Source organism: Dipodomys ordii, unplaced genomic scaffold (genome assembly GCF_000151885.1).
Source record: "Dipodomys ordii isolate 6190 unplaced genomic scaffold, Dord_2.0 Scaffold1, whole genome shotgun sequence".
Lineage (NCBI taxonomy): Eukaryota > Metazoa > Chordata > Mammalia > Rodentia > Heteromyidae > Dipodomys > Dipodomys ordii.
Genome location: NW_012267217.1, coordinates 55,865,397 through 55,880,259, shown reverse-complemented (window position 1 = coordinate 55,880,259; position 14,863 = coordinate 55,865,397). Strand labels below are relative to the sequence as shown.

The 14,863-nt window shown below is 44.1% G+C and overlaps 1 protein-coding gene across 1 annotated transcript in view; it reads right to left on the bottom strand.

The window, feature by feature from the left end:
• The window catches only part of Sgpp2 (sphingosine-1-phosphate phosphatase 2), a 51,881-nt gene that overhangs the window by 35,706 nt on the left and 1,312 nt on the right, over nucleotides 1–14,863 (bottom strand). The window contains exon 2 of the mRNA XM_013019450.1: nucleotides 10,903–11,061. Coding sequence (XP_012874904.1) covers nucleotides 10,903–11,061 — 159 coding nt within the window. The remainder of the gene's footprint in view (nucleotides 1–10,902; nucleotides 11,062–14,863) is intronic.

Genomic DNA, 14,863 nt, shown 5'->3' with positions numbered 1-14,863 from the left:
ATATAAAACACAGCCAAATGATGAATTAGCACACCCTTGAACATAACCTTGAACTCTGGGCTTGGGAGCTGTCCCTGCACTCTTCAGCTCAAGGCAAGCGCTCTACTGCTTGAGCCACAGTGCCACTTCCGGTTTTCAAGTGGTTTATTGGAGATAAGAGTCTCACGGACTTTCCTGCCTGGGCTGGCTTTGAACCGAGAACGGTGATCCTCAGATCTCAGCCTCCTGAGTAGCTAGGATTACAGGTGTGAGCCACCGGTGCCTGGCTTTCTTTTCTTTTCTTTTGGGAGTTTTAATTCAAGGCTTCAAATTTGGTAGGCAGGTGTTTTAACACCCGAGCCATGCCCCTAGCCTTACCTATGCATTTTTCTGAAGATCAAGCCCCGCTTTTCTGTAACTCAGACTTTTAAGAGTTTGATGGGATCTTTGGGATCTTACACACACAGGACAGTCAAACATCCTTTGTAGATTACCAGACATGTCAGGACTGTGTAAAAGCCAGTCTTTGACACGTGTTTAAAAGCTTACTGCCGTATAAATCTAGGTTTAAATGTCAGAATTCAGTCTCCAGAAAGGCAAAGGTGCCAAATAATAATTGAGTTTATTTGGAAAGCCAGTCCACCTGAATGAACCCCTGAATCTTCTTTTGAATGAATTCTTTTTTTTTTTTTTTTTGTCGGTCGTGGGGCTTGAACTCTGGGCCTGGGCGCTGTCCCTCAGCTCTTCAGCTCAAAGCGAGCGCTCTACCACTTGAGCTACAGCGCCACTTCCGGTTTTCTGGTGGTTTATTGGAGATAGGAGTCTCACGGTCTCTCCTGCCCGGGCTGGCTTTGAACTGCGATCCTCAGATCTCAGCATCCTGAGTAGCTAGGATTACAGGCGTGAGCCACCAGCGCCCGGCTTGAATGAATTCTTTAAAACCCGAGAAATGGCCAGTTGATGGTGGCTCAGGCCCCCACTCAGGAGGTTGAGATCTGAGGATCACCGTTCTAAAGCCAGCCCAGGCTGGAAAGTCCATGAGATGCTGATCTCCAAGTCACTACCCCAAAACCAGAATTGGAGCTGTGGCTCAAGTGGTAGAACACTAGTCTTGAACAACAACAACAAAAAAAGCTCATGGACAGCATCCAGGCGCTGACTTCAAGCCCCAGGATTGTCACATGTTCATGCACATGCACACACGCACACGTAGAATCCAAGATATAGACTTTTGCTGGCTGCAGAAAGAAGTAGACTGTGAATCCATCACTCTGAATCAGTTCTTTGTAGCTAAATACCTTCCCCGATGATGCAGACAAAGGCTAACAATTGATGAACAAACCTCTGCCACAAGCTACCTAGCTTAAGAAGCCGCAGGTCATGCTGTAGCCATATTAGAGGTGTGCAACCAAAGGTAGAGGTAGTGTAAAATTCCTGGTTTCCTTTCCGTCTTGCCTGGAGCTTCTATTAAGACCTAAGAAAAGAAACTGGCTCTCTTATTTTGCTCATTTAGCCTTTGTTTGTTTGCCGGTGTGAGTTTAAAAAGAAGCAAGTCTCCTATTGCTCGAAACGTGCCAATTCCAAGCGAGAGTTTGTGGAATGTCTGCAGAATATCACTGCCCATCCTCCAGGGTGAGCTTGCTATGTGTTCAAAAAGCATTTGCAAACTGAACAACACATTTTCCCCCTTCTGAGTTTAGTGCCTGCGAATGCCAGAAGAAATTTAATTTTAAAAGGAACAGAAATGTAACATCTTTTTCTAGTTAAAGTTGAGCATCTGAAAGGCAAACAATAAATTTATATTCTCTCTCTCTCCTCTCCTCTCTCTCTCTTTCTGAACAAGGGTTATAGGCTTGATTTTCCTTTGTATGCCTTCATGATTAGACTGGGAGAGGCCCAGGCCTGTGTCCTGGGGACAGATGCAGGGTAGATCCAACCACTATCTCCCTAAGAAGCCCTCCCTCTCCTCTTCCACCTGTGTGCCCACAGGGAGACAGGTGAGATCCAACCATTGAGCTTGGCTTCTCAGCTGGGACCTGACAGAGCGGAACTGAGGAAACTTGAGGCCCTCATTTCTCACTGAGGCTGCACCTGCTTAGCATGCTGGGAAAATGAAGGGGCAGGGAAGCATGCGTGGTGACAACGATGTCCCATTCCCTGCAGGTCAGAGCCTCTTGTCCCACGCCATTTCTGCTTGGTTGCTTTGCAAAGTAAGGTAAGGGAGTGTTCAAGGACTCTGGAAGGCCAAGTCGTCAGGATGAAGTAGCAGACAGCCTCATGTGGCCTCTAGCTCTCAGTCAAGAGTACCAAAGCCCTTTGCTATCCTGCAGTATTTCTGGAATGTTCTGACCTTTTGGCTAAGCATTAAAAAATATCTGGGACACAGAGAGCAGCAAAAGGGCAGAGGAATAGCCTGGCACTGCTCAAAGAATTGCAAGGAAGGCAAAGGGAGATTCTGCTTGGGGTAGCTAAAGATGAGCAGGACACCTGTGATGCTGCATGGAGCCTTCCCAAACAGGTGAGCCTGTTCCTGCCTGTTGGGTGAGGGGAGAAAGGGAAGCGCAGCCACTCAAGGACACACAGCGTGGACTCAAGGACACACAGCATGATGCAGAGGACCGGGTGGGAGGGGCAGAGAACCATGTGACCCCCACATGCTCTCCTTCGTGCTATGAGTCTTCTCATCTGTGACCTGGGGTTCTTGGAAGTAAATTTCCTGGCATTGAGTATAAATGCTCAGTAAACAGCCACTGGGAGAATCCCATCCATTCTGGAAGATAGCTTTTCAGAATGATTAGTGCTTTTTTGCTTCGACTGATTAGCTCATTCTCGTGTGTGTGTGTGTGTGTGTGTGTGTGTGTGTGTGTGTGTGTGTGTGTACTCTTGAGCTCTTACTTGGCTTTTTCACTCAAGCCTGACACTCCTACCACTTGAGCCACAACTCCAGTTCTGAATTTTTGCTGGTTAGTTGGGAGATAAGAGTCCCTGAACTTTTCTGTCTGGATTAGCTTTGAACCTTGATCCTTAGATCTCACCCTCTTGAATAGATAGGTTACAGGTATGATTCACCAGCGCTTGGGTTTCCTTTTTTGTTTTAAACAAAGGATTGGCAGAGAATCTGGGACAATCTGGTCCTGGGTCTTATGTGTGGCTACCTTGCAAATCCTCTTAGGGTCCATCTGACTATAGGTGGTGGGGGCAGGGCAGTGCGGTCACCGCAAGAGAGAAACCAAATTTCTTCCACTTGGCCCTGACTGGATGCACTTTGGTTTTGGACCTGGATATGAAATGGCAACATCTATTTGTTTTTCTTGCTAGGACACTAATAACTAGGACAAAGGAGAAGGCGGGGAGAAGGACAAACCCCACATCACACCTCATATGACATGTTTAGTCCTTGCACCATTTTAGCAGATTCCACTTCATTCCATTCTCAAATATTTTTTTCCCAAGATCCTGGTATTGGAAACCACTGTATACCTTGCTAAGCTTTAAAGCTACCACCCACATAATAAATTCAAGGAAGCATTAGAAGGGATAGTTGGGTGAGTTGGGCGATGGTCATTTGTTAGCAAGGACCATTCTATTCATTCTATAGCATCTCCATTTTAGAAGTGGGGAAATAGGGACAGAAGGAAAAAAGATGAGCATATTTCTTAGTCAGTATCATCTCTTCCTTCCTCTTTCTGACCTTCCTTCCTTCCTTGCTTCCTTCCTTCCTTTTCTTCTTTTCCTTCCCTCCCCCTTCTGTCCTCTTTTACTCCCTCCCTCTCTCTCTTTTTTTTGTCAGTCATGGTGCCTGAACTCTAGGCCTGGGCACTGTCCCTCAGCTCTTCAGCTCAAGGCCAGCACTCTATCACTTGAGCCACAGCTCTACTTCCGACTTTTTCTGCTTATGTGGTGCTGAGGAATAGAACCCAGGGCCTCATGCATGCAAGGCAAGCGCTCTACCACTGAGCCACCTTCCCAGCCCTCTTTCTATTTTTTGAGACAAGGTTTCACTAGCCCAGGCTAGTTTCAAACTCACAATCCTCTAGCCTCTATGATTCAAATGCTGAGATTACAGGCATGCACTACCATGTTTGGCACCTATTCGTCATCATTAAGCCAGAAAGGGAGGAAACATTTTTCAGGCAATGAGAGTGATAAATCTGAATGTATTTGGTCACCACATGAGTTTTCAGGCATTAAAAAGAAAACAACCACCACCACCACCACCACTAAAACCAATACTGTTCCTCATTGTGTTTCAAAAGCAAACTAATACAGTGAGCACAGCAGCCAGGCTGGGTCATTCACTTAATATGTAACTAAGGCTAAATGACCGACTCTACTTCAGAGGAACTCCGCAGAATCCCTGACGCCGGATCCTACAGCAGCCAACGCACATTAGAGAGGGCAACAACCCAGCCATTGTTAACCTCGCTTAAAGACTCATTAATCTCATGCAAGAACCAACTTAACAAGCAGGGCAGTCCTTTGAAGTGACTGGTGGTAGCAGTTGATACAGAAGATTAGGAGATAATCACATTTCAAGTCATCATTGGGCACTAAAATCGATCGAGGTGTTGGGGTTGTGAGTTACAGGAACAAGACAGTCTTTTTCCACAAGTCAGCAACCAGGTGATCTTCCCATAAGACAACCAGATGGCTGTCCACAGACTCCAGTAGATGTGTTACCACACAGTTCCTCTCTTAACCATTCCAGGGCACGGGTGGTGGGGTACTTTATAAAAAGATACCCCAATCTCTACAGCAGTGTGACACTAGCTCATTAATAGGTACCATTAAAATTTCAGTTTTAGACCAGTACTACAGGAATCACCTAGCTAGCTGCTGTGAATCAAAGATTGAAAGATGGGGAAGGATCGAAGAGAAGGATCCAGAAAGGCCTGCAGAAGGGAATCTTGTGCTGACATTTTGGCTTCCTTACTTGCCAAAATTTGGCATGTACTAGATAAAAAAAATGTGTATTTGCCCAACAAAGAAGATATTTCTTTTAGAGTGCGCCTTCATTTGTGCTAAACACAAACAGTAGGCAGCCTGGTAATTATTTAGCAATTGGGTTTGATAGGAATTTCAAACATGCTTTCTGATATGGATGAGATTCATAATGCAGACATGATTATGTTACAAAAGAGATAAAGAGCATCTGTTTCCCCTCGACTCCCTGCCTTCGGGTGGGATTGAAGTTTGAACGTTGAGTATTACTGATTGCTAAGCAGATGCTCTAACCACACCTCCAGCCTGGGCCTTTAGCTGGTTATTTTTGAGATCGGGTCTCATTTCCTGCCCAGATGTCCACGTGGGAGCCATCAGCTATGTTCGGTCTCCCCTTGTGGCTAAGATAACAGGCACAAAGCATCACATCCTGCTCTTCGTGGAGAAAGAACCTTGTAAACATTTCTTCAGGGCTGGTTTTGAACTTCAGTCTTCTCAAGTAGAATTACAGACATAAGCCACTTATGCCTGCCTTCTTTTATTTATTCATTTTTTTAACTCAATCACCCATCTTTTGTTCTTTCTTCTCCATTCCAGGGAGGCCTTCTTTCCACATAGTACCCACAGGCCCATGTGACAAGCCTCCAGAGATCCCTAGCTGGCGCTTTTCATCCCACAGCTGGACAGAGTGCAGGCCAGAACCTTGAAGCACCTTGAGCTAGGCTTCACTGCTAGGATTAGAGTCTAGGCCTCTTGAAGTTCCAGAACTTTCTCTGTAGTGCGGAGGCTACAGTTATCATCTCTCCTTACCCCAACAGAGCTGTCTGGACCAAGCACAGCCAATCTATGGACTGGTCAGAGATGGATGGAACTGCAGGACCTCACCACACAGGGAAAACCTGGATTAAAGGCAGGAACAGTTCTAGCTCGCAACAGATTAGAAGATAGGAAAAGTCACAGCTGAACACAGCTCACAGGCTGTGAGCTTCCTGTAAGGGTGTGGTCTTTGAATTCTCTGCAACCCCGAAAGAAATCCCTTTTCAAAGAAATGGCCTCAAGCCTTTATAAGATATGGCATTGTAAGCCCTGTGTTGGCTTCTCACACCTATAATCCTCGCTGCTCAGGAGCCTGAGATCTGAAGATTGAGGTTCAAAGCCAGCCTGTGAGTCTGTGAGACTCATCTTCAGTGAATCACTGGAAAACCGGAAGTGGGACAGGTCACACCAAATGGTAGAGCCCTAGCCCTGAGCAAAAAAGCCCAGGGACAGTGCCTAGGCTTCGAGTTCAAGCCCTAGGACCAGTACAGGAAAAAAAATATAGCAATGTGACTTTAAGGCTTTATTTATTTTTTGTCCAAATGTCACTGTGCAAGGCAGAAGTCAAGAGCTGAGAGAGATCGTTGCTCCCTTGGGTGGTAACTCATCCTCTGAAGCTTCTGCCTCTCCTTATTAAGGGGATTGTTTTCTTTAAATTTTATTTTAATCTTTCAGGAGTTGTACAGAAGGGCTTCAATTCACCATACAGTGCATCTCGATCAGTGTTCTCCTTCATCCCCTTCCAGAAGTTCTCAGCAAAGGACACAGGCCTGGATCTCCAGTCCTGATGGCTGGGAGTCTCCTTAGCCAAGTGACAGAGTAAAAAACCAACTTGATAGGGTACAGAATGGGGAAATTAGAATTGATATCTTTCAGCTCATTTAATAAACACTGATCTAGATTTTTTGAGGGGGGATAGAACAAAATACTGTTATCAAAAAGCAGAATATTGGGTTAACAAATGTCATCGTGGAAATCCTGAAAACAGCCAAGCTTTGGACAAGTCATTCCGTGTATCAAGTCTGAACATCTTAAAGAAAATGAAAGAAAGTCAGGGCTGGCCCTTTATGGCACTTTGTGCATTGTTTTTTAAAAAAGAAAAAGATGGAGTCCTGGCTGGGCCAGAGAAAGGCTAGGGGTAGGGATAGACCTACTGTGCCACCTGGGACCTGGGACCTGGGAAAATTATCTCACCTTTCTATAGGCAGTTTTGTGATCTGTCAAATGGGCTTGTGCTGAAAGTATGCTGTAACTATTATTTGAGATATTACTATGTCAATCTATAAAATGGTACTGTCATAAAATAAGGTCATGAATGAAGATGCCAATAAAAGATGTACGATGGGAGCCACAAACAACTACAGCTGTCACAGAAAGTGGTAAATAAATAGAGCCATAAATTCTGGTAAGGTGTATCTGACAGCACGAGTCGCTCCAATACCATAAATCATTTTTAAAAGCAATAAACCCAAAGTTAGAAAGTTCAAATCCGGCTACATAGACTGTATCTCAAGCAAACGAAAAAATTAAAATAAAGCAATGAAGTCTGTTGGGCCTTGACTGATGACAACTATTCAATTAATCCAAAATTCGACACTGGGTTTGGCTCTCAGGAAGAAAGTTCCAAAGAATTTTGGGTGAGATAAGACCTGATTTAAAACAAAAAAATTGTGCTGGCACTAGGGCTTGAACTCAGGGCCAAATGCTCTCACTTGGCTTTTTCTGCTCATGGCTGGTGCTCTACCATTTAAGCCAGATCTCCACTTCCAGCCTTTCCTGCTTAGTTGGAGATAAGAATCTCATAGCTTTTTTTTCTGCCCAGGCTGGCTTTGAACCATGAGTCTCATATCTCAGCCCTCTGAGTAACTAGGACTATAGCTAGGACTGCAGTACTCAGCTATGACTTCAAACTCTGTCCCCATGCCCTTGATGTGTCTGACTCTCCACCCCTTGAAGGGCAGTCACTCATCATAATGATGTCCCTTACTCGGGAGAGCTGTCCCACAGGAAGCTAATAGCCGGGTTGGCCCAAATAGTACCTCCACCCCATTTTCCCCTCCAACCCCCAATACCATCAAGACCTCCCCTTGCGTCTCTCCAGCACAGGGTGTACCTGCCTTTCCTACCCTCCCTCCATCCCTGCTAGCTTCCTCCCTCTGTGTAATAGCCAGAGTTCTTCACCCCCCTCCCCCAAACTGGCAGGAATGCCCACACTCACCCTGTCCACGCTGCCCTCACCCCTACAGCTGACCACACAGAGCAGCTACAGGACACTCTGCAGGGAACCTGTTGGTGAGCCACACACCCACTGAACACAGACCCTCTGGGTCTCTACCATCAGGACAATATGCAGATCCAAAGGGTTTCGCTCACTCATTTTCTGACAAAACACTTGTCATTCGGCCTCAAACAGGCGCTTGAAATGAGGCGCTCAAAACTTGAAATAGCATCCGCTAATGACAATGAAGGGTTTCCCATCACAGCCTCCGTGCCCTAGGAGCAAGGCTTTTGCCTTCAGGGGGGGAAATAACTGGCCGTGCACTGAGGTGCTCTTCGTAAGATATTCTCTGGGTGTTAAAAGTACTTTACCACATCTGCCCCGTCGACAGCCTTGAAAGGGTTTTTTTTTTGGGGGGGGAGAAGGGGAGTGATGTTGATATATACAAATACATATTTATATATAACATTAATAGTGTGTATATCTGTAAGTTAGAAAATGAATTCAAGTCATGAACCATGGGTCCTTCATGGGTTTTCCAATTTTAAGAAGATAAAGAAAATCTCCTGGCTCTTGCCTCTTTTGCACGAATGCCCCTCTTCCCCCCTCCACCCCAATTGCTGCCACACCCCCAGGAGCCCTGGAGGGGAGAGGGGACAGTGGACCCACATTTCCTTCATGATTCGTAATTCTCATCAAAATCAATACCATATAGGGAGAGGAAATGTGGCTGATAAGTTCTAGAGAGGAAAAGGATTGAAGAGCCAGGAAGGACTTAGGGACAAGAAATAATACCTATAAGACCTGGGAAGTCCTTTAAGTTAGAGGTTTTGAGCCAGGCTGATGCATGCATTTGGACTAAAGGGTGTACAGTTGTTTGGCTGACAAGTGTCAACTGAAAAGCATTGTTTTAACAAAGTAAAGTGACACCCAAAACCTGACAAACGTCCTAGGGAAAACAGGAAGATCCTGTTCACTCTGGGACAAGGTACAACAGCAGGGGCCACTGCTCCCTAGCGCCCCCAGTGACCACGTGGTGAATGACTCCTATCAGACCCCTCCTACCCTAACCCGCCTTCCCCACGCAGGAGGGCAGTATATGATTTCTCTTCCCAGACCCTTAAAAAAACATTTAATGACACCCCCCCACACACCCAAACCAGGCCTACTTGCTTTGCAAATGACAAAAACAAAACCCGAAGATAGAATTTACTTGGTTCAGTTCATAGAATGTCTCCTCTATACCCAAGTGTTTTTGGACTTGTCTTAGAACAGAATATTGATTCTGCTGAACAACCTCTAATGCTAGAATTGATGGGAATTTGACTCCTGGGAATTTAGGATTAGTCACTGTTATCTTGCTCCAGTAGTGATTTGTCAGTTCTCCCACCAGCCAGGCCCCAAGCTCAGCGCATGCCCTCCGCATCTTGATAATGATTCTGGAATGGGATGTGCCTTATTATTGCATTTAACAGCACGAAAGTTGAGGCTCAGGACTGGAGCACACATGTATGGCTGAGTTGCACTTGATCATGGGCCCATCTGATACCAGAGCCCATATATTTATTGTATGTCTTGTTACCTCATACATACCCAATCATCTAGGCTGGGGAGATGCCTCAAGTAGTAGAATAGCTACCTAGTAAGTAACAGACAGGTTCTGAGTTCAAATCCCAGGCCCTGACCGTGCCCCCAAAGAAAGCATTTAAAGGGATGACATTGATCAAGATGTACTGTATTCATAAACTGCATTAGTGAATGGTAACTCCTTTGTATAACTTCATATATATATATATATATATATATATATATATATATATATATATATATGGGCCACAGCTCCACTTCCGGCTTTTTTCTTTTTGCTTATGTGGTGCTGAGGAATCGAACCCAGGGCCTCAGGCATGCAAGGCGCAAGCGCTCTACCACTGAGCCACCTTCCCAGCCCTATATATAGCCTTTATATTATATTATATATGCACATACATATATAATAGCATTTATCAAATACCTACCATTTCCACCAATCAACACATCATCTTCCCCAATTAGACAACAAATCATTGGGCCCTCAGCGCAGCTAAAAGTTAGGATATCACGAAATATGTCAGAAAGTGGTTGCACCTGTCTTCCTGGGCTTGCCACTGGTTTTGTGGGTCACAGCTGACTCCAGTCCCCTGGAAGTGCCCAGTACATTGGTCATTCCAGTATACAAAGAGTAGTTGCTCACTGCTACTTTGAGTTATTCCTCAATAGCTTCTACTTTTCAGATTTAGGTCAAGTTTTTACTCAACTCACCTCTTGGGAGAATGTACCTCATACCCCTCCACAGGTTCTAGAAAACTCTTTTGTCTTCGGCATGTTACTTCTTTCCTCTCCTGGTTTTGTCACCGATGAGGAGAGGTCCATTAGAGTACAAGACATTGCTAGTTCGTGGTTCTGATTTGTTTCAAACAAAATCAGTTGTGTTTATGTTTGTTTCCTTCAAAGTATATTAGGCAGCAAATTCTACTCTAAGTGGTTAAAACATACAATAGTAAGAGGCCAGGGATGGTGGCTCATGCCTGGAAACCCAGCTAGTCAAGAGACAGAGATCAGGAGGATCTTGATTCAAAGACAGATCTCAGCAAAAATTTACTGAGAAACCTTATCAAAAAATACACCGGATATGGGGGTACACCCTCATGATCCAGCTACTTGGGAAGCTGCCAGGCTGGGCAAAAATGGAAAACCTTGTTTAAGAAATAAAATTAAAACAGTTGGTTGGAGGCATGGCTCAAGGGGTAGGGCACCTGCCTAGCAAGCTAGGTTCACTCCCGAGTTCAATCCCAAGTACTACCGAGAGAAAAAGAAAAGCACAAAAAGAGCATATGTGCTATATACTTGGCCACCAAACCAGGCAGTTGTCTGACAAGTATCAATATTTAGTAAATACTTGTAATACTTACAACCCATATCATGACGAGTCTTCTGGATAAATAAGGATCAATATTCCACTGAGTGAATGGAAGGAACGTGATGTAGAACTCTTCTTGTCCCAAAGTGGCTGAAAATCGGAACAGGTAATAGTAGAAATAATTCTTCACAATGTACTTCTGTACATAAGCCTGAAAGACAAATGTTAGCCAAGTCTGTGAGTTCATTCTGCATCACATTACAGGGCAAGCGTGTCCTAGTTCCTAAGGCTTGTGGCTATATTACTTTATGGGACAAAGGGGACTTTGTAGATGTAACTTAGCTAGACAACCTTGGGATGGAGCGGCTGAGCTAGATCGCTGGTGTCAGCTCAGTGTAATCACCGGGATCCCTATAAGATGGAAGAAGGCAGGTATGTCAGAGCCAGAGCAACTGAAGACGCAGCCCTGCGGACATTCAGGATGGGAGGCTGGGCAGGAATCAAGGCATGCAGGTGACTTCTTTTTTTGGGGGGGTCCGGTAGTGGGGCCTGAACTCTGGGCCTGGGCGCTGTCCCTCAACTCTTCAGCTCAAGGCTAGCGCTCTACCACTTGAGCCACAGCGCCACCTCTGGCTTTTTTTCTTTTAGCTAAGGAATCCAACTGAGCCACCTTCCCAGCCCCATGCAGGTGACTTCTAAAGGCTCAACAAAGCAAGGAAACAGATTTTTGAGTTAACACAGGAATATAGCCCAAACACCTCGTTTTTAGCCAAGAATATCCTCAGAGCTTCGGAGAATGTTTCTGTGATTTTTAGCCGTGAGATTGTGATACTTTATTTGAGCAGCAATTGGCCACTAAAACAAAGGCTTTAGAATCTCACTTATATCTGAACTTCAGTTTACCTTTTATTCTATTTTGGTGGTATTGGGGTTTTTGAATTCAGCACCTCACATTTGCTAGGCAAATGCTGTACAATTTGAGCCATGCCCTAGGTCTTTAAGCTTTATTTTTCGTTTTTCAGGCAGGGTCTTGAGCTTTTGCCTGGGCTGGGCTCAACTGTGATCCTTCCTTCTCCACCTGTGAAACAGACAGAATCATACCCCACCTCTATTGAGGCCGAGTCTTCATTACTAAAGTTAGCCTCAAACCTCGATCCTCCAAGTTTCTGTCTCCTTAGTAGCTGGGATTGCAGGTGTGTTATACCAAGCTTGGCCCTAATTAATCTTTTTAAATTAGACCAATAAGATAAACTCCGTGATCGTGTGAGACGTTAGGTGAATTTAAAGTAAGTATAGCTGGGCATTGTTAAAATAGACTCTCTTTTTCTATTGTCTTTTTTTTTTTTCTTTTGGTCAGTTGTGGGGCTTGAACTCTGGCATGGGCGCTGTCCCTCAGCTCTTCAGATCAAGTCTAGTGCTCTACCACTTGTGCCACAGCGCCACTTCTGGTTTTCTGAGTGGTTTATTGGGGATAAGAGTCTCACAGACTTTCCTGCCCAGGCTGGCTTTGAACTGCGATCCTCAGATCTCAGCCTCCTGAGTAGCTAGGATTACAGGTGTGAGCCACCAGCACCGGGCACTATTGTCTTTTACCTTCTTATTATTCTGATAATGGGCAGGGGGTAGGAAGAAAGACTCAAGAGAGTTAAAACTGGACTAAGTAGACAATCTAAAATAATGGTAAACACCATACATTATTGTATATTAAATAGTCACAAACCCAAACTATTGTTTCTCTAGTAAATGAAAAGTAGTTTTCTATTTTGAGACAGGGTCTTCCTATGTAGACCAATCTGGCCTCAAACTCTTGGGGATTTACAGGCATGAACTACCACATCTGATTTATAAAAGGAATTTTAATGCTACTGAAGGTAGTCGTGGGTAGTCACAAACTATAAAAATAAAGTGCCAGTACTGGCAGAGAGGGAAAGAGATAGCATGCTTGCAGGACCACCTTGATTTCACTCTTGTAGTTGTGGATTTTTGAAGTCTGTGGTCTTTTAAGTCTGAGAGCATTCAGGAAATGCTACACTTATTTATAATGCCCAATTCATCTCATGCCTAAGGCCTATCATTTATGCTGGGTGGTAAGAAGATTCAGAAGAGTCGGGAAAAATAGAAGCTCTTACCTGGTAAGTAGCATCTGAGGATATAATTTGGGGAAAGTGTGTGTGTGTGTGTGTGTGTGTGTGTGTGTCTGTGTGTGTGTGTGTGTGTGTGCACGCGCGCGCGTGTGTTAGTCTTGGGCTCTGTCCCTCAGCTCATTTTCCCAAAGCTAGCACTCTACCAGTTGAGCCACAGCTTCATTTCTGGCATTTTGGTGGTTAGCTGGAGATGAGTCTCATAGAATTTACTGCCTGGGCTGGCTTCAAACCATGATCCTCAGATCTCAGCCTCCTGAGTAGCTAGGATCACAGGCATGAGTCACTGGCACCAGGTCTTTTTACCCTTTTTATAAAAAGGTAAGTTAACTTTATTTATGTGCAAATCTGTTCTGCTTTATAGGTTTAAAATTTTGCCAACTTCTAACAAGGGTCAGACCCTGCCCTCGTGTCATTCTGTGGTACCCAAGTATCATATGTCATTATAAATATTCAGTGGCAATAATTTCTCTACTCTAGAAATTTACCTGTGTCAAAGTTCAACTTCTTCATCCTGGTAAAAACAGCCAACTTTGTTGGGGGTTGCATATTACTAAATATGCTTACATATGCTTTTTACAATCACTCAGAAATTCTCTTTTTTATAGAATTAAGTGGTTTGATTTTGTGTCATACTAGGACTTGAACTCAGGGCTGGAGCATTCTCCTTTTTCTAGTCAAGGCTAGCACTCTAGTACTTGAGCTATAGCTCCACTTCCAGCTGATTAATTGGAGAAAAGAATCTCACAGACTTGTCTGCTTGGGATGTCTTTGAACCTTGGTCTTCAGATCTCAACCTCCTGAGTAGTAGGATTACCAGTGTGAACCACCAGCACTTGGCTAGAATGAACTATTTTTTTTCCAATTTAGTTCAACAGTCCTTTTATAATGATAATTATTCTGTATTCAGAATCATGAGGGGGCAAAGTACAAGGGTGAGCTAGAATGATACAAATCCAAAAATCACATTGTTCTTATTTTTTCTAGAATGAAGTAGTTTTAAAAGTTAAATATTCTAGAGCATAAGAAAAACCAAGAGTAAAATTTGAAATCTCAGCATAGATATAGAATACCCGAAGGATTTCTTAGATAATTTCTCTATATGTGATATAAATAGCCAGAGAATCCATATTAACTACCAACTATTTGGGGGTTGCAGGTAGCCAAGCAAAGTTGTCCATACGTGACTTCTCAAAAAAAAAAAAGAATCTGAATGTGTTTCGCCTGTAGGAAATTTCAGTGTGTAAGATGTCAATATAGCTTAGGGAAGAGCAAAGATTTCATGTCTGGGAACATTAGAAAGAGAAGAAATGGGATTAGAAATAGAAATAGTGGGTAACGTGGGAAGGCAGCAAGGTGAAGGGTAACAGCAGAGGGAGGGAAGGCCCCGGACTACTTCTGCATTCTTCTCTGACTACACCCAAGGGGCTGGAGGCCCAGGTTCTGGGGGCCGTGTATCAGGGGACATGCTTGGGAGACAAGGACCTACCACTCATCTTTTGAGTAAAGGAGAAGGAAAGCATTCAACCTAGAGGTTGAATATTCAGGGGAGTTTCCCTGGGATCATTGTACAGATGTAGACAGTATACTTTGAACAAGTTCACCCCATCTAATGTATTCTCTCAGACCCCTCCCTGGCCCTCCTTTTCAAACAGTATTTGATTGGTTTCCTATGCTATTATATACACATACACACATCCACGTATACATGCATATATACCTATATGCAAAGTACATAGATACACATGTATGTGTATAATACGTGTGTATGTACACACACATATATATCCATATATTATATACCTCCATCTTCCTCCGACTCCTTTCCCCTCTCTCTTCTCCTGGATCTAAGACAGTTTCCCCTCCCTACAC